The sequence below is a fragment of the Diplotaxodon limnothrissa genome, linkage group LG4 (assembly GCF_057381915.1).
Source record: "Diplotaxodon limnothrissa isolate DT_005_m linkage group LG4, D_limnothrissa_male_GT1.1, whole genome shotgun sequence".
NCBI lineage: Eukaryota > Metazoa > Chordata > Actinopteri > Cichliformes > Cichlidae > Diplotaxodon > Diplotaxodon limnothrissa.
In genome coordinates, this window is record NC_140599.1 from 26737140 (window position 1) to 26757093 (window position 19954).

The window sequence follows — 19954 nt, forward strand, 5'->3', positions numbered from 1 at the left end:
CCCCAAAAGCAGACACAGTAATTATTCACCTGCAAGACACAAGATGGTGCTGTTTAGCTGTTTTTTTATTGGAAGGACGCCACATGAACTCATATGTACACATCAAAGTAGGATTAAGAGAAATGAAACTTTATATCGCCTTAACAGACCCGTTGTGTTTCTGTCTGATTGCTGTTGTCGTTGATCCCCTCTGTTCCCTGGCTGTGCTGTTTGTGGCACGCATGCCTGCTTATGATTTATGCATTCAGTGAGCATAAAGTATCTCAGATACAGTTTGTTTGCCATATCCACAGTGATATTTGAAGTAGCCACTGCCATGTTGATACTAAACTGTCAAACAAGCAAACACACAGAGGAAGATGAGCTTAGGACACTGTTATCAGCAGGAAGTTTTTAATTCTGTATCACGTAAACTGCGCGTGTTGATCTTGGCATCTCTATTTGGGATACATTTCTTCAGATATGCTGCAGGCTTTATGATCTGTGACAAAGCCTTGGAGATGAAAAGATTTGCAAAGTAGCTAATAAAACAGAGACTTCGAAAGCCATTTGAAATAGCGAGTGACTGTAGAAGCATTCATTTTTGTAGAACACGTGTCAAAGTAAATGTTTACTTACTTACATTTCAAATATGCTTCGTGCTCCACTTCGTTCACACTCCAAGTTCAATATTTAAGCTTCTATATGCTGGATTTTTAAAGTTCAGTCCATTACATGTAAAACAGTGGCCTCTTTTAACTGAAATGAAATGTGGAAGCAATTTTGGCCTCTGCTACTTGGATTTCTTCCAAGCCTAGCAGCTGAAAAAGAGTACTCATCCCTCAGTGACGCGCATCAATTTCATACTGGATATTCCAGCCACCTCTCTTTACCACAGAGGTTTATTGAGATAGATAGATATTCTTTACCCACGGTTAGTCAGTTGCTCCACAGTAATGAAATATGAATCTATAACCTAAAAAAATGTAGATTAACTGTAGATTCATTAAAACTTTGTCTGATATTTCTGAACAATAAGCTAAAAAAGTATCTCTTCTTTGTGATTTGCAACCCTGTGTGTTTCTCCTAAAAATAATTGACTTAAAACATTTACTTCTCTAAATCTTTATTTATGCAAGACATGAAAAGCGACTTGTCAGCAGCATGTATCCTGTCAGTCTAACATAGCTTGCATTTGATCAGAAACTCCTGCAGCTGGAAACCATGTTTGCAATAAAATTCTGCTTGCAATGATAAATAAAGAGGCAGAAAGCGGGGAAGAGAAAAACAGGACAAAGTGTGGCCCCTGAAAACAGAGGGTGGGACAAACTAAGGAAATAGATGAAGAGAGAGAGAGATTGATAGTCCTGCACCAATGGGCCGCAATAGTCCTAACTTTATCAGAGGCTCTTTGCCCCATTTGGTGAGTCCGCCCCTACTAGGAAATGAGGGCTTCCTGTTGCTTTACACAGCCTTCCTGCAAAAGGTTGAGATATGTAATTCTTACCCATCAGGGAAGAGGAGAAGAACATTAGGCAAAATGACACTCACCAGATTCTTAGTTATGTATTTCAGAGTTTTTATGCCTTTTTTCATCTGGGGTAAGTAAAGGCTTTATGCTATCCTAATTTTTATTATTCTGACTTAATCTTTTAACTTTTCCAAGAACTCACCTCTCAGTAAGAATTCAAAGAAAACTTTTAGTAATTAGTAGATTTTAGTAAGGAGTTTAGTCAATGCCATGACTGAGTTTTACACTGAAACAGTTTGGATTAAGGGTCACAGAGTAATTGTGATCAGCCCAAGACAACTGATTTGTCTTGGATCAGTTTTTTTTTACTTTAGGAGGATATTTTTATGAATCTTGTTGCATTTTTTTTTAAATGCAGTTGTCACGAGTCTTTAATAAATAAAATATTTCAGTCAATTACTTATTTATTTCGCGCAATAAGACCGTGATCACATGGGATGAGCTTTTGAGTTGAACACATTAAGATTTCCCTAGAAAAGGGCTAGACAAAGGGAGGATGCACTCATTTGTTCATTCACCATGGCATGTTATTTCCTTTACTGCCCCAGTCAGGCCTGCAAACTACATATAGAAGATTATTTGCACGTATAAAATATTGTGGTGTTTTAAATCAACAGTTATATTCCAGTGTTCAGGTCTTTATTTTATTCCTCTTATTACAGCAAGCACAGCAGTGGTATGTCAAAGTGAAGAAAAGGTAACTGTGCGTCCGACAGTAACAGTAGGTAAGTACATTTACAGAAATAAGCAACAAACCAAGGAAGAAACAAAATTCATGCATGACTGCTCACTAACTGATACCCTTTCTTTGCAGAGTTTAACTCAACAGACAGGATGATGACTCTTAGTAAGTGCATACATTTTCTCTGTCACTTTATTATAGACTGACAGCTATACATCTATGTCTATATGTCCTAGATTTTGTATTTTTACAGTTCCAAATAGGGTTTATGTAATTGTGTCCTCTGAGGAATTGCTTTGGATTACATTTCTAAACTTATTTGCCTGGTCTGGAACTGACAAACCAGAAAAGCAGAACTCAGGGATCCTTTTTTCTGCCAAGATTTGTCCTTGTGTATTACCATGAGAATCCAAGACAAACTCCTGGGGAGGTCTCTACCAGTAAGGGGTCAACGTCAGTGGACATGAGGCCCGTAATGGTTTGGGGTTGGAGGTTAACTGAAACCTCATCACGAGCAGCCCCCACCTGGCTCGACTTCCTAAATTTGTTCGTCATTCACCCCACGCAACGTCTGTGATCAACGCATGAACTCTGAGTTGTGAAACAACTAGAACATTGGAGCAGTGCCCCTTTCACTGTTCCTCATCCTGTGCCTTCCTTTTTTTCCTTTTTTCCTGTATCCCCCGACTGTCCCCCTCCTCCCCCTGCCAGTGCTCTCAACTCTGAGCCCCCCACCCGCTGGAAAAAAAAAAGAGAACACATTTCCTGATGTCATTACTAAATCAAAAGGTTGCTTGGCAAACAGATGTTGTGAGAGGCCGAACATATGGATTTAGTGTCATAAATTAACAAGCTGGTTGTGAGAAACCCTAAACCATAGATTTCATTTTTAATTCAATCAGTGAAAGCACCTCTCTTGCACACAATTTTTTTTTTTTAAGTGGTGAGTAGGGACAGTGAGAAACTATCTTCCAGATGTATCACACACATGAGCAAGATTTCCCGTACTTGTAGCGTTAATTACAGAATGTTTTCCTACTAGCATGCACGCGTAACGATAGTTGGCCCTTTAAACAGCTGGTCAACTCTGACAAACAACTCTTTCCAGGTTTGGTCAAATTAACCTAAATATGAAATCATGGCTGTCTGCAGAGCACACCCTGCAGAGTCATGATTACATCCACCCCGAAACGCTAAGTCCTAAATGTTTACTTATGTTTCCTATTTGGCAGAGGCAGCCCAAAAGGCAAATAAATCACATGCTGTGAGCTGGCCAGGCCTTCGACTGTGAGAAACTGAGACTAAAAAGCAGAACAAGAGTTAAAGAGTAAAGGGTTTTCAGATGTGAGTCCAGCCCCAGCTTGGGTGTGCTCCCTTTTATTTGGGAGAATGGAGAGGACAATCTTTGTTGCCTCCACCCCTTTAAAAGCGGAAGAAATTTTTAAAGAAACGTGTGTTAGAGAGGGGGAGAGCTGCTGCCAAGGCGCAGGGCCATCAGACAGATCTTCGAAGAACATCTGGTAACCGCGGGTAACATTGTTTGGACATCTGGTAACCGAAGATTGCACTGCTTCTCTTCCATCCTGTCGGGTTTCCTGTTATGCCTCGCTGTGCGAAGTCTAAGAAGTTTTGGTTTTTTATACATGGTTATACGCTGGGGAAAACACACCTTTATTCATTTTTTCTGACATGAAGGGAGCACTTGGTTTCATAGGGTTATTCCTCTCCTTTCTCTTCGGTGAGTGTGTGGTCTCCCTTTTATATATGAAAGTGCCTGCCTCTGTGCTAGAGATGTGGAAAGAATTCATTATCTAAAGTAGACTAAAAATTCCCATGGTACTCCGATTTGCTTGGACAGATGCGTTTTTTAATGAACTGAATTAGGAAGGGCTTACATGGCAGATTTGGAGAGACTTACTGCTTCATGTACATGTTTTTAAGCTAAAAAGTGTTTTTTCTTCTCTTTCAGATGCCACTGGACAGTTTGGTAAGTGGCATAACCTTCTAAACATACATAATCATATATCTTCATATATAATTTGATAAAGGGAGTCTTGCAGAAGTTGTTTTATGTACAACTCATTTTTAAAGCCACTTTCTTTTTCCCTTTCCCCCCTTTTTTGTTGTTGTTGATTCTTCTCTTCTGCTCTGTAGTTTGTGAAGATGAGTCAGATGGAATGGGCTGCCTCTCCGACATGTTTGCTGTTTACTGTGTGCAAAGTTTTAAGCTTGCAATGGCATCACTGAACGAAACTGACTGGTGCGTTTGGAGTAAGGTAAACAGGTAAGTAGGGTGCATTTATATTTAAAATGAATGTTTTTTGTTTAAATGCCAATTTCTAATTTACTTTTCATGTTCTCCTTCTATTCAGTTGGTACAGCAACCTAAGCATGTGTACAGAAGACATATGTGACTTATACTTCATCCCATGGCCCAACCGTGTGGTGGAACAGACCTTTTTGGACATTCATTCCCTTTTTTTCAAGGATTGTCCCACAGATGAGCTAAGTGACCCACCACCTGCCATCATGTTTGCTTTGGTCATCACGCCCATCTGCCTGATCCCTGTCATGGTTAGCCTGGTGGTACTTAAGACCAAAAATGGGGATGGCAACTCCTGATAACCTAAAATCTCTGCTCAGCTATGTTCTCTCTTTTCCCCTAACCTTGTTTACAGACTGCTCATACACTTTCATCTCAGCAGAGACTGAATCTTTAGATCTTCTGCACTTCACAACTTAAATTAGCCACATAGACATAGTTGGCACTATCTCAGAGATAATGTTCTGTGGCATCACAGCTGTTTCTCTTAGGTGACATACTTCTTAATACAGACAAACACTGTCAGAAACTATGTTCTGTACTATACTGTATCTCATTTACTGTGACAAAAATGTTTTGTTTTAAACCACTTGACACTAGAGTTGGCCGTTGCTTGAAGCATTGGTCATCTCTTGTTTGCTCACAGTATTTCATTTATACTGGAGAACCCAATATTTGTGATTAGCCTGACGAAAGCTCCGGAGCTTGTAAAAGTAGAAACAAAATTTGTATTGACACTTTGTTTTATGCAAGACACTCGGGCTGATGAAAGACAAGGTAAAGTTTATTACTGAGCTGCTTTTGCATTCATAGACAATGTTTTGTTAGTTTTTTTGCTGTTAAACTTTGAGCCTAAAAATATAAAATATATTTATGAAGACAGCATTTAGAAACTAAATGATTTTTAATTCTGAAAAGGAGAAAGATGTTCATATCTGATCTTTGACAAAGGTCCTAAACACTCAATAGTGTGTATGTGTAGGGAGGAGAAGAAGTTAACCATATGCATGGATCTAGTTATTCAAGTCACAGCACACAAATTGTTCAAAGGGTCGAGGCCTGTTTTTATTAACTGTAAGTAATCTTCATACTCATGTGATGAGAAGCTGGTTAAAAGAAAATCGTATCTCCCTCCAGACAAAAGACATTTTAAGTTGCCTGCACAGAATTGTGACAAACACTGAACAATGACAAAAAGATAAAAGTCTTATCTTTAGCCCTGAATGACAATAAAGCCACTATAAGTGCTTTCAGATTTAGAACAAAAATGTGTATTTATATACTCTTATGTATTTCTGCTATTGTCAGGACTTCATGGACTTACTGTGAAAGTACATCCTGCCTGCTCTCATGCCATGAACTGTATGCATTTTTATTTTTTATATTTTAAACCAATAAATCTACAGTTGTATGCTTACTATGACTTGTAAATACAGTACCATTCTTGTGAAATTACCCTTTCACCTTTGCAGCTATTTGATTAAACACCCTTTTCCCTTGTGTGTAAGGCAGATGGTCTTGCTTTTTGCTCTAGTCAGTGTTTCACTGTCTCTTTAGTGATCAGTATATTGCAGTGCAGTTGCTGTGCTCTTCAAGTGCTGAGGTAGTGAAGGAAGCAGTGACAACAGTCATGTATCACGCCCTCATCTGGCACACAAAACACTACAGGGTGGGCCTGCATTTGTGTGTGCGTCTATGTGTGTGTGTTTGGCAGGACTGGGTGGGAAAATGTGTTTAGTGACCTTCTTCCTCTCTAGATTTCGGGTCATTCTCATCCTCCCCACCCCCTTCTGATCTCATCCAACTTTGCGTTACGTCTTATAGTTAGAGCCAGGAAATACATTTTCTGGTGCCATTGCGCAAGATGAGACTCTGCAATCAACATCAGTCATGTTTTATCAATCACAAAATATTAACATACATTCTATACACAAAGGGCCAATAGTTGTACATGAGCTTTAAAATGTTTCAGGAAAGAAATTTTGCCCTCTGGTGGTTCTATTAAAAACTGACAAACAGACATAAACAAGTAAATTTTGAACACAGACACCACTATCAAAACAACACAAGAAAAAACAAAGAAAGGAAAAAAACACTGATTTTTTCATGAAAATACTTAAGCACAAAAGTCCTGTACACAGTGGAGCCTGTTAATAATCTTTTCTTCATCTCTACTATCACAGCAATGCAAGGCTTGACAGTATTTGGCTCTGTTAACCCATTGTTGGGTTTTTAATCCTTTGTTTCTGGAACAGCATGTTTTGGCAAATGGGCACAATTAAGTGCATGGAACTACATACAAGTGCACTAAAGGCACCACCTGCCCAATGATCAATATCATTGGGCAATGAAGCTGCTATTTAATGGCTTAAAACAGTAATAAAAATACCACAAACAAGCCAAACCATATAAACAAATAGATATATGTAGTGCTCGCAAGGTAATGTGAAGGGGACCAAATGGGAAAAAACAGTCATTGCTCAGAATATATTTCTTTTACACATACAGAGGTTTAACACGCTCACCAGTGACACATCTAAAAATGACCAATGCAGCTGCTCAGAAAACCCCTCCTTAAATAGGTGCAGGTCATACCACCACCAATAAAATTTAAAAGATTTCCCCTGACACAGTCCAGCTACAAAAGACAAATACTGTAGTTATTTTAACACAGCTCACATATATCTGACTACAAACACACCCCAGCTAAATAATATGCAAACTAACTAAATCAAACCAAATTGAAGATTCAGCCCGATCCCACCCTCAGCTCTCATCTGATGGTTTAACCCACTAGCAGTGGATAATTGGAGAACTCCTTTCAGGTGAGCATCATTAGGCCGTAATCGTGTGTGCACTCCATGAATCAGGCCTTCAGGAAGCTGACCTCAAAAAAGAGAGTGGTTAATGGACTTCAAAACAAAAGCATAACAAAATCAAAACTTCCTGGAAGACATTGTGGGTGTCTCACTTTAGTAAGGGAGATGCTTCCCATCACATCAATAAAACAAAGAAAAATAGTGACATACTTCTGAATGTTTCTATTTTTAGAGGCATGTACATATTAAATATGTATCAACAACACATGTTCTCTGAGGGATCTGGGATTGGTTTGTAGTAGCGCCACGAACTATCATTTCAACAGGAATCGTTTCAAGTGTATGAGGTCAATAGTTTCTTCTCCAACCTCTTAGATATACCACAGTACTATTAGATAATATGCTGAGTATAAATCAGCTGATCCAAATGCATTTTCATAGGGACCCTGTTTTGAGTTGAAAAATTTAAGTAAAAAAAATGCAATGATTTGATTGCAATATTTTAAGAAACATATTAGCTCATTTTGACTTTTCAAAAAGAGTTTACACTTAAAAAGGAACACTTGACCTAACTTAGCTAATAGGCTCATCTCTACCTTTCCTTTTGTTTCTAAAATTATTTAAAGAGTAGTTGTGAAACAGTTAACTAATCTGCAGAGAAACGGTTAATTTGAAGAGTTTCAGACAGCATTAGTAAGGTTATGAATACTCTTCTTATGATAATGGAGTCATCTCTATGCTTGTCGTGCTAGACCTCAGTGCAGTTTGATACAATCGATCACAATAGTTTACTGCAGAAATCGTAGTTGTAGTGGGTTGAATCATATGTATCGAATAGACTCTAATTTGTTAATGCGCATGAGGAGTGTTGTTCACACACTAAGATTAATTACGGAGTTCCACAAGGTTCTGTGCAGGGACCAATTCTATTTATATTATACTTTCCTCGGCAGTACTATTAGAAGACACGGCATACATATTCATTGCTATGCAGAAGATACCCAGCTTTATCCATCCATGAAGCCAGAGGAAACACACAACAACTAGTTAAACTACAGGAATGTTTCAAAGACAAAAGACCTGGGTGACACTAATCTCTGCTTCTAAATTCAAATAAAACTTGACCTTAGAAATCATAGAAACATGGTGTCCAACCAGATACCTGCTCTGTATGGCATTACCTCAGCTCTAGGATATGTTCTTAAATATGCAAATTAAACAAATATGTAGAAGGACTGCCTTCTTGCATTTTGCGCAAAATGTCTAAAAATAGAAATATCCTATCCCTGAGTGATTCTGAAAACCTAGTTTATGCATTTATTACTTCTAGGCTGGATTGTTGCAATTCATTATTATCAGGGAGTTCTAAAGGCTCATTGAAAAGCCTTTAGTTGATACAGAATGCAGCATATACTGCCTTCAGACAACTGGTGTTGTGATTTGGCACTATATACAGTGCCAAATCACCAAATTTTTATATAGTGCCAAATCACCAAATATGTGATGTGGCACTATATAAAATTACCTGAATTGCACTGAAATCCCTAAATGGGATGGGACCATATGTTAATCTAAAACCTGTATATATCTTTCAGCACTGAAGGTGTCTTTCCAGATGTGTAAGCTACTAATTCCACCCCTATACATTCAGAAATTACTATACATATCTACCCATCTTTACTTCTGAGAAATTCTTCCTCTCGAAAATGCTCTTTTTATACCCAATCATGTTAGTCGCATGTTTCCAATTCACCTAATTAGCTGCAAGATGTTCCTCCAGCTGATTCTTTTTAGTACCATTTACTTTCCCAGAACTTTTTGCCATTGTTCCAACTTTCTCTAAACATGTTCCTGTACTTAAATGAAAAATTAGCTAATATTTTTTTTAATGAAATTGTAAAATCTCCCAGTTTAAACCAAGTTTTCTGTGTTCCATTGTGAATGAACTCTTGTTTTAAGATATTTTCAAATAATTACATTCTGATTGCATTTAGATTTTACAGAGCATAAAATGTAAACAGCCTTTTTATCAAACCTAACCTTGTTTTGGAATTAGTTTCTACTTAAACTAATTCTCATAGAAAAGCCATGAACACACCAACATGTATTTCTGAAATAAACTTTTTAGAGCAAAAAAAAGATACACTGCCCCCCTCTCTCTCAGTAGGAGGGACCAGTGAGCCTCAGCTGTGCACCTGGTTGACGGTGTTGAGTTTTGGCTCTTTGTTAGGTGCTTCTGGATCATCTCACTATGGGAACCCATGACTGCAATACCCCAGTGATCTGGCAGTGTGGTTGGAATGAGGGCATGTTAGGGCATCTATCAACTGCTGCAGGCTTTCATATGTGCCCTTGATAGTGTGACTGGGGATTCATGTATGACTGATGAAAGGGAGAATCTTAAGTCAGCCTATATCAGGTTCTTGATCAATTAGTGATATTTAATTTGATTTATAGATGTCCTGATGCCTAATAAACTTTTTCTGCATGACACATGTTTTTTTCCCCACTTGCTAGATTATTGCCACACATACACACTGGAGTTTGTCCAGATTTGATGAAAATTAAAGATCGCACCCACTGATGCGAGTCATTCAGTGTGACATGAGTAATTACTTTGTTGTGTGAGAGCCAGGCAGCTGGTACTGCTGTGTCAGAGCTGACCCTTCAGCTGGCTGACACCATGCTGGCAGCAGATGACTGTACATTCAGCTAGGTTTGACATGAAAACGGCTGCTAGATCAGTCAGAATAAACTCAAAGAAATATGAAGCATGGATAACCTTGTTTCACTGCCAGCTGAAAATGAAAATGAAAAGAGCCAGAAACATCAGTTCTCCAGTGATGATGAAAAGGAGCAAGGCCTGCAGCAGCCTGCAGATCAACAGTTTGATGAGGAACCTGAGACATTTATCCCTGAAAAAGCAAATTATATATATATATGAACTGTAAACACACATTTTTTTTCAGCTGATACTGCAAACTTGTGAGAAAACGCCTTCTTTGTTGTATCCAGCAGATACTGAACATTGTTCACTAAACCTGCTACTTTAATTGCCAATTTGCCCTGGGCAGAAACAATAAGTGTGCTTTTTATTCAAAACAGCTGGATATTGTGAGCAATTCTGAGCAAAAAAACAAACAGTCAAAAAACCAAGTGTTCAAGCAGGATAACCAATAATGAGCTGGGAATCATGGGAATGCTTCAGTGTGAAGGGAAGCCTGGTTTCACTTATTTTAACTATTTTTTTTCTGTGAGGTCATCACTACAAATATCCTTTCTTAATGCTTTTTGCATAAAAATATCAATTCTAGCTACTTTATGGAGCAATTTTATGTAGGGGTTATTGCATTGAAATTTTATTTTCTTAAAGGTATAAAAAGGAAAGTAGGTCGACTGACAGGATAAATTCAAGTTTAAATGAATATGCTTAGTGTTAATTAAAAAAAAAAGCTGAACGTTTCAAATTCAAATCGCTATCCTTTTTTACAAGATTAAAAATATTTAGAGGATTCAAAGCATCAAGAATGATTTTGTTAATGTAAAACTTCTGAAAATAAAGAACACCTAAGTGTTTTCCTTCAGGCTATCGGTATTGTTACATGATACACATCTGTGTCACTCTACATGCTGAGAGATTCAAAAATAACAAACTAAAATGGTATGACAGTTCCCTGCCAGGAATAACATGACATTTGACCTTCATGTATCAGCTTAAAGGAATTATTAAGAGTTTGTGAAATATAAACCGCATAAATCTTTGAAAACAAAACAAACAAGCACGTCTGTGTAAGCCAACCTTCCCCCTTTTTCCCCACTCTTACAGAAACTGAACCTGACTGAGACTGAAGCCTGAAACTGAGCTCCAGAGTTGGGGCTGCAGGTGTTGGGTACCAGCCTGACACACATCAGGTCAGATGCACAGCAAACTATCAAAGTGTACCAGACACTGCTGGATGTCAAGACATGTTTGTAGCTGGTGGTAGGAGAAGGAGACACGGAGTAATCAGTTTCTGAAGGACACAAAGCCAGCTTTACCTCTTAAAACCAAGAATTTGAAATAGCTATTCATGGGACATATTATATTATGAATGTCGTATACAAACTGTAGAGTTTAGAAAAGGTTTTTACCCAAATACTTTCCCCCAGCTGTCTCTAAAATGCTTAGAGCAGGTAATTGTGTGAGATAATATATGTAGGAGGCCTCTAGATGGCAGTCTTTGAGAGCTTATTCTGTTGTTGACGATGCTGAAAAACTAACCTTTTTAAGTAGAAGCCTGTTTATTTTAAGGGGCAATAATATCTTTTATGCAGCTGATTATAACCTGGGTGATTTTTACACAGAGGTATAGGCCCACGGTCAAACTTTAGATCATGGAAATTTCTTTTGCACGACCAGATTGACAAATATATTTCTTAAACACTGTTGGCGATTAGAATCACTGTAAAACAAAATAAACTGGAAGCTGAAATTTAATATTAAGAATTAATTATCAAAAAATATGTTAAATAGACACAGGAAATAACAGGTGGGGATTATGGAAAGGAAGCCACTCCTTTCCAAAGCTTCATGTGTCTTCTTTTCTTTTTCTAAAAATAAAGTGAAAATTGATGAAAAATGTAGCCACTATATTAGTAGTGCCAGAAATGAATTCAATAATTATTATTTGTGATATAATAATGCAGAAAATGCTATTATAAAGTAAAAATGCTTCCTAAAAATGCAAATAAATAACAGTTTTTATATTTTCCCATGTTTTCCAATTTTATTTGAGTTGCTGTGTGCTTTAAAAATTTTTTTTCTCAACTTCCTGTAGTGTTTGTAACTAGAACCTTGCAGTCGTTTAAATGTGATCAGCTGATATATGTCTCATAAAAAGACATGTTGACTTTGCTCCTCTCGTGCTTTTATTCACTTCCCTTGCCTCTTAACATCCGGGAAGGATTGGAACAGAAGGTTTTATCAGAAAAGTAGTCAGATTCCCTCGTGTTTAGCATCTGTTTCAGTCCTCAAATGCTGAGCCTCTTATATTTATCTACCTAGAAAAAAAAATTCTCATATCTTTTCTTCCTTGCTTAAGGGTCTAATCCTGCACTGTTCTCCAAAGATTTTTTTCACTTCAAAATACAAATCGCATAATGCACAAAAGAATGCACAAAAGAATGCATTTGATATGAAATATCTGCAGGCGCAGGTGCGTATCCAGACTAAGAGATGCTCACCACAAAAGGGTGCAAACACATACTGTACATACTAATGTAGATGCAAATACTGGAGCACACTTACACAAACACATGCAGTAAACAGTATGATGCAAATAATAAATGTGTACTTGTGTGCACAGGTATAGTAAATGCTAAGGAGAGATTGAAGAGGAAAATTTGAAAGGAATGTGCAGGCATTTGTCCTTAAGTTAATACCTAAAAAAAACACCTAAAAGTTTCTTGTTAGTGTTCCCATCTGTTTATAGGGACTGTTTCGTTTCTCCAGTGTCACTCAACAGTGCTTCAGGGATTGTGCTTAAACATGCTGAGGTTATGCCTCTTTTCTATGTTTGGCTTTTATGCAAATGCAGAGGTGACAGAGTGCAGAACCTTTGATCTGAGCTTCTTTGTGGTTTGAACTGTTAATACGGCGAAACCACCATAAATCTAATGGGAAAACAGAATCAGGAAGGCAGTATTGAGATTGTAGACGGAATAAGCAGAACCTATAATAACCTCATACAAGATGTGAATTAAGAGGAGATATTGTGCCTTCTTTGTGACAAGCTCACAGGGAAATTTCCCTAAGGTTAATGACTGTCTCTTCAAAGAATTGGCTGTGCCATTACTGGAAAATAAAATCTGATGACGACATTACACAACAAGATGGTAATTTCTACCCAATTAAATAGTTATAAGCTTTTAGTAAGTATCACAAGTTACAAAAATAGGGTCTTCACCCAAATCTCATCCAACTTGACAAGATGATAATCACAAGAAAGCAGATGTAAGTTATCTCAGGTTTACTGCTTCATAAAGATTAAGTAATGAGCTTACATTACAAGTTATTACTGCAAATTAACAGTAAATGGACTGGTTCTAAAATAGCACTTTTCTACTCTACTTGACCATTCAAAGCACTTAACATGCCTCATTCACCCAGTCATACAGTATCTATCCCAAGGATACTTGGCATGCATACTGAATGATCTTTTGGCTAACCAGTAACGCAGACTTGCGTTGCATGTTTTTAGAGATATTGAATGCTTTGATTTTACAGAAAATTTTGTAATTTAGCCGTAACATAGCTAATAGCTATTACAATTTCATAAATAATACAATTGTTTTTCAAGTGATACCAAGACTTTGACGAAGTAGAATTCAGCCATGGGGGGAGGGGACACCCAAAAAGAAACAGGACCCTTTGTTTTTGTCTATATCAATCCCACTTCAGATTGATCCTTATGAAGCCTTTATAAATGCACAGCACATGGCGCATGCTTTGGAAATCTCATTTTTTAAACCCTTTGCATCTTCTAAACTCAGTCAACAGACAGTCATACACAAATAGCTTCAGAAAAAAGGTTTATTTTATTCCTCAGACTACAGTGTCAAGGTAAATAAAGACAAGCTTTCAGTGTATTTCATTAAGCTATATGCCCTCATCCTCCGGTGAGTCATCCTTTGATTTCCATTTCTAAAGATTCCATTTTAAAACTGAATGCTATTGCAACAGAGAGAAGCTGTGATTATACAGTGTGTGCGTGTGTGTGTGTGTGTGTGATCGGGGGCTGGGAGGGTGGGGGGTGAATTTATAAACAAACTAAATTCATATCTTAAGCAGATTTACTGAAGGGTAATATCCAGGTATACAGACACATGTCAGCAACAATGCCTGCTGTATTAGAAACAGTCTACCAGGAAGAAGCAGAAGGCAGAGAATGAATTCTGCTGTCAGGAAACATGACAAAAATACTGGTATCAAGGGGCCCTTTAATATGCCTGCTGGCCCATGGGTGTAAGAAGCTTATCCCACACCTCTACCTTCATGATAGCTTTGCCTAGAGGACACATAGTGGCCCTGATATCTAGGCGGTTACCCATGTAATTGATTCCTGACCCAGTGGCTTCCTCCCTGACAAACCCATGTTCATGCTGATTCTTCTCGTAGTACATTTCTTTGTACAAATCCTTGTCACAGTTACGGCCCCTTTTATAGATGCCCACTGCAAACCAGTTCTTGTACAGGTTGTAGTCCCAGGGGACGGAGAACATGAGAGCCACAGTCTCAGCGAAGTCATTCTGTGACCTCTCGAAAAGGTCATAGGTCAGTACACCAACAGCTCCTGTTGCTTTGCTGCTGGACTTGGTGAATGTGCAAACCTCTGTCTTTAGAGGGCGCACTGTAGGTTGCGGTGGGTTGTATGCATCCCCATTCTCAAGGTATACCCTAATTAGTACACAAATAGAAAAATGCATTCAACATTTTTTTTTTTTTGGTCTTCTATGTATTTCATATAAGCCCGAAAAGTCACAACACGGGCTGGGCTTACCTGGGGTTAATAAGGCAGTAGCTGTTAGCGAGATTTGATATTTCGATGGTCACACTTCTCTTGCTGCTCACGTCAGCAGCTACAGCTTCAGCTGTCTCTGTCATGTTGCAGTGGCTGCGAGCTCTGTTGATCTAATAAAAAATAATTTAAATGTCAACCAGCTCATACCTGTAACATGGATGTTTATTTCCTCCTAACTGCAGTGAGAATCATAGGAATAAACTTATAACAATATAGAACTCAGGTTCGACCTCGTCTCTGATGATGTACTCTAATATCATTACGCTGACCTTCAAAAGCACACATCGACTGTCACTGCGTAAAAATAGTGTATTTCACAGGCTAATGAGATTTTACAAGAGAACATAGAATTGCTGCAGTCTTTTAACAGAGTGTACCACTCCAGTGACAGTACTTTATAATTAGTACTACACAGTGATAAAGTTAGAGTGAAAATGAAAGAACATGATCACTCATTTTATCAACAGATACATTAAAGAAATCAAACAAAAGCCTCATCAAAGTTCTATATATCTTACAAATTATAAGAGCTAGGAGAGTCATTGTTCTAAATGTATTTTCCCTAAATGAAGTGACTTACCTGCTGAGAAGCGTTGTTAGTACTTGAAGTCCAAAAACAGTAAAAGTTGCTGGTTGGTTTTCCTTTTTTTGTCTTTTTCTACTTTTTCTTTTTTCCCCCCCCAAGGATATATTAATCACTCAGAAAACCCTCCCAATTGAAGTACAACCCTGCTTAAATACAGGATAGCACACCCTCTTTCCAAACACACGACCCACACGAAAAGAAGACTATGAGAACAAATATTACTCTTTTCCCCTGTGGGATGAAACAGCCACACCCTAGCCTGTGGCTAAATTGAACAGTTTCCAACAATTTCCCATTGGATCCCAACCACTGAGGTGAGCCCTTCAAGACTATAATAACAAGACATGAATGTGTTTCGGGACTGTCATTCCTCTTGTATTGTGAAACAGTAAAAAAAGCAGATCAAACAAGTTGGGACAGACATTTCTGGAGCGATACTTTGCTTAGTATCTTGCTGAAACTCTTGCATTCCAAATACCACACAATCAAGCAAGATGGAGAGTCTAACAGCGAAGGAAGAACAATATTGTTTTTGTAGAAATTAAAAAAACATCTTCCATCTGTTGTTGCTCATTAGAATTGGACAGATCCAGATAAGAGATTAAAAAATGATTACAGTTCATCAGTAATAATGAAAGCATATGAATGAAAACATATCCCACTCAAAGTAGCACAAGCATTGGGTCTGAATGCTTTATTACCATAATAAACGAAAATAGAGTATTCTGTGTACATGAGCCCAAGAGCTAAGCTAATGGAGAATCAATGAGGTGGCTGTCAGATATTGATATCTTTCAGCAGACACAAAATACAGATGACAGCAAAATCAGTCTTCCTCTTCTCCTAAATGTTTTTTTTTAGGATGACAAGAGTCGTCAAATCAAATGAAGTTTATTTTTCTGCGACTAGAAAAACAAGAAAACACAGAAAAGCAGAACACCAGTAGACTGCACACTAATGACCCATTTTATCATAGAGCTCCACTTTAACCATGGCTTTTCCAACAGTAGACATTGTGGCCCTCAGGTCAACATATGTTGCCTTGTACTCCAGCCCACAGCCATTTGCCTCAGAGCGGGTGAAGTTGCTGAGATCCTTCCCATCATACATCCGGTCATACAGCTGTTTGTCACAAGCACGGGATTGCTCAAACACACCCATGGCCAGCTGGTTCTTATACAGGTTGTGGTCAAAAGGCACAGAGAACATGATCGCCATGCGCTCGGAGCAAACCCGGCTCTGCATATGGAACAAATCGTAGGTTAGAATGCCGACGGCACCCGTGGCAGTGTTGTCATCCTTGGTGAAGGAGCACACTTCTGTCTTGGTGGTACGAATCGTGGGCTGGGGCGGGTGTTGACAGAAGCCACTTTTCATGTACACCCTACACATTAGAGCAAGAGATAAATCCTTACCGTCACTACTAATCAGTTAACAACTTTTATGTCACACTTCTCGTACTTTTGATGAAAAAACACACTTTTGTAACTTTTGTGGAGATTGTCAATTTACTTTTTGAGTGTTGGGCTTTCCAGGGTGAAACATCTTATGCTGATGGATGGAGTGTGACTGGGAGTACTACTGTGGACTTCTAAGCAACAGTGAGTGTACCTGCATGCGATGTGCAATGAGGCAGTGTGTGTCACTGCATGATGGATAGGTGGATGTTCTCAGCAAAGTAATGTCACACATGAAAACCAGCCATCCAAAATATGGCCTGTCTTCCCACAGCTAGATAAATGTAGAAGGATGGCACAGATTCCAATAGACATGAATTGTTTATATTTATTTTGTTGCTGTGTTTTATTAATTTTTTTCTCCTTTTTGTGGTCGGAGGGGGGGAAATCCATATTACATTGTTGAGAAATACAGTAGGTGGCTATATAAAATTAATATTTTATTAATGTTATAATAGATGGTGCACTGCATTTTCCTTGCAGTGCCATTGAGCCCTCCTTGTGAAATTTAGGTTTATGAATTATTAGAAAGAACACAAGGTGGAGATTGTGGTGACCCCCAAATTATACATGGCTGTTATGCAAAAGAAAATAATAATTACATATATGTAACTTAGTTATGCTTTTTTTTTTTTTAATAACAGTGATTCACAAACACTAGGCAGCCAAACCTAATTATGAATTGCAGGACATGTCACTTGTTGTTGCTTTTAAGAGCTTAGAAGCAGCATTTTAGTGAACTTAATGTATAATGTTGTGAAGTTTCCATTGTTCATCACAATGTTTTTCCTGCAATGTCATTCATTGATTTATGTTTTATGAAGTAAACATTCAGCCATTCAGGTCTGGCCCTAAATGCTATCCATTTATTTTCTCAATTAATCAGTTTTACAAGTGTTAAACTGACAAAGACATTTGCAGACTTACTTGGGGTTAATGAGGCAGTAGCTACCGCTGACATTGGTTATTTCTATAGTGCAGTTTCTGTTGGTGGTGAGAGTGGCTGACACAGCCTCAGCTGTTTCTGGCATCTTGACTGCAAGAGAAGCAGGATTGAAAGCTTAGAACAATACCCACTGACAGTTCACCAGCTAGCAGCAACACATTTAATTGCTGAAAAGATTAATTACCTCCAAAAAGCTGGTTTATATCTCTCCTCAAATATAATATTCTCATAAGAATTAACTTAACATGACGTAGGCGTGTTTGAAAACGAGTATACCTTAAGTATACGAGAACAAGAGAAACGTTGTTTTTACAGATGATAACCAAGACAGAAATAAGTTCGAGTCCTATTATAAGTAAGCATAATTAGGTACCTTTTAGAGAAAAATATGTGCGTTGTGCCAGACAGCAGCGTCAACTTCTTTTTCTCAGGTCTTGCAGAGAGCGTCTCCCTTGTGTGATTACACCTCCACAGTGCTTGTGCTAACACAAGCACAGGCGTGTCCATCGTGAAACAAAAGTACCCCATCCACTGTGAGAAATCATATCTCACAAAGAAGCAAGCACCTAATATTACATGATCACAAGATTTAGCAGTAATCTCTACTTTTACTCAGGGGAATAAAAACATTACTGTGCAAATTTTTTACTACATGGTTAGCATCAAATTTCCAATAAGGTTGTTATTATGCAGCATATTTTAGCAAAATCATACAAAATTACTCCTCTGCAGTTTAAAATTTATCTCACATGTTATTTTCTATGTCAATACTTACTAGATTTAGTGAAAAAAATTGTATTTTAGAATTTCTAGTCTTCCCCATCTTTTATGAGTCCATTTCCATCCCCAAAAATGAATTTAGTAAAACTATTCAAAGCTTGTGGAATATTTTCATGTTCTGTCTTGCTTAGGCTGATGCTACAGTCACTGGGGATTACTCAACTGGCTGCTTGTTTTCACAAGTGATGACTCGTGATACATTCCTTTGGGAACCTCCAAACATCATTAGCAGTTTTTACACACTTTTTTAGCTCGTTTCACTAAATTCCCATCCAGACTGTGGAATAGAGGAGGAGTTAATTCCTTCTTTCCAGTACAGTAACTAGCAAAAACACTGCATTATGTAACAACACAACACAATACAGTACAGTGTTATATTTTTCCATAAGTTCACAAGGCACGGGGATCTTCCAGAATAAGTTTGTTTGGCGGTGTGTTCATTACTCCACCAAGCAGCTCGAGTAATATGGCAGCTGTTGTGTTCCATTTATCAGATGCCCGGCCCTTGATTTAAATGCTTCAGCTCCTGTGCTTGAAGTCACCAGATGGCACCAAACATGCATTTGCAAAAATACATTTGCACTACACAGACTCTTCAAGTTAATGTTTGCTTTCTGATGATTAGCCAGTGACCGTGGCAGAAAATCGCTGACAAACATTAATATATTTAGCATATCCTTCAATGTCCCATGACAACAGCAGTGAAAAGAAAATAAGAAAGAAACAGTGGTCATATTATATACCTTACAATTCTAAAAATCTAAGAGAATACAATATTAATGAGTTTATATAACCAATCACAGTAACATGTTTGAATTTTCCACACTGGACACTAGAATAACAAATAAACTCAAATTCATCCAAATTAAAGTAATATATTGTCACATGGCAGATTTATTATTAAATGACCACGATACATGGGAAACACTCTTCTGTAACCTCTCCTCTGCTGCCACCCTCAGGCCAGTCTCAATGTTTTAGATGAAACATTTGATCTTGAGTGTTGTTTTAGGAAGGAGTATGCACTTATTAGGAGTATGCATTTATTGGCCTCTTCATTTGTTACACTTTGTTGTATTTTAGGCATATTTAGTAATAAAATAATGGACATGGTCAGCAACAATACTGGTTTCAGATAGGCTGCGGCATTTAAATAATGCTCACTTGGGACTTAAAATATCCTCCACACTGCTACCACCAGTCTGAATGGCTGTTATAAGGGATAATGGCTTTCATGCGTTTATTCTTATTCTTGTTGTTTGCACAAAACCCTGCCCCTGCCATCCAAATGC

General features: G+C 38.0%; 3 protein-coding genes across 4 annotated transcripts; 1 reads left to right on the forward strand and 2 right to left on the reverse strand.

The window, feature by feature from the left end:
• The first annotated feature begins 1498 nt into the window (after window positions 1-1498).
• Window positions 1499-5999, forward strand: ramp2 (receptor (G protein-coupled) activity modifying protein 2). 2 transcript variants are annotated; one of them, XM_085352709.1, is made up of 6 exons: window positions 1499-1580; window positions 2173-2235; window positions 2325-2357; window positions 4162-4179; window positions 4347-4476; window positions 4565-5999. In XM_085352709.1, exons 1-6 carry the CDS (start codon window positions 1520-1522, stop codon window positions 4812-4814), a joined length of 555 nt encoding a protein of 184 aa, XP_085208835.1. In that variant the 5' UTR covers window positions 1499-1519; the 3' UTR covers window positions 4815-5999. The 2 variants fall into 2 exon arrangements, with proteins under 2 accessions (XP_085208835.1, XP_085208836.1); XM_085352710.1 differs by lacking the exons at window positions 1499-1580; window positions 2173-2235; window positions 2325-2357 and adding an exon at window positions 3617-3930.
• An 8313-nt stretch (window positions 6000-14312) lies between these two features.
• Window positions 14313-14976, reverse strand: apnl (actinoporin-like protein). Its single transcript, XM_085352711.1, has 2 exons — window positions 14873-14976; window positions 14313-14769 (listed from the first exon to the last, which is right to left on the reverse strand). Exons 1-2 carry the CDS (start codon window positions 14974-14976, stop codon window positions 14313-14315), a joined length of 561 nt encoding a protein of 186 aa, XP_085208837.1.
• Window positions 14977-16433: 1457 nt separating this feature from the next.
• Window positions 16434-17967, reverse strand: LOC146634019 (uncharacterized). The gene is made up of 2 exons (XM_085352712.1): window positions 17864-17967; window positions 16434-16863 (listed from the first exon to the last, which is right to left on the reverse strand). The coding sequence occupies exons 1-2, from the start codon at window positions 17965-17967 to the stop codon at window positions 16434-16436; spliced, it is 534 nt and encodes a 177-aa protein (XP_085208838.1).
• Window positions 17968-19954: the final 1987 nt, after the last annotated feature.

Bases quoted from the DNA above. Each gene is read 5' to 3' on its own strand.
- ramp2 (XM_085352709.1), top strand. From the start codon at position 1,520: ATGACACTCACCAGATTCTTAGTTATGTATTTCAGAGTTTTTATGCCT. The intron at 1,581-2,172 runs GTAAGTAAAGGC...CTCTTATTACAG, and splicing joins TATGCCTTTTTTCATCTGGG to CAAGCACAGCAGTGGTATGT. The intron at 2,236-2,324 runs GTAAGTACATTT...CTTTCTTTGCAG, and splicing joins GCGTCCGACAGTAACAGTAG to AGTTTAACTCAACAGACAGG.
- apnl (XM_085352711.1), bottom strand. From the start codon at position 14,976: ATGACAGAGACAGCTGAAGCTGTAGCTGCTGACGTGAGCAGCAAGAGA. The intron at 14,770-14,872 runs GTAAGCCCAGCC...TGTACTAATTAG, and splicing joins TACTGCCTTATTAACCCCAG to GGTATACCTTGAGAATGGGG.
- LOC146634019 (XM_085352712.1), bottom strand. From the start codon at position 17,967: ATGCCAGAAACAGCTGAGGCTGTGTCAGCCACTCTCACCACCAACAGA. The intron at 16,864-17,863 runs GTAAGTCTGCAA...TCTAATGTGTAG, and splicing joins TACTGCCTCATTAACCCCAA to GGTGTACATGAAAAGTGGCT.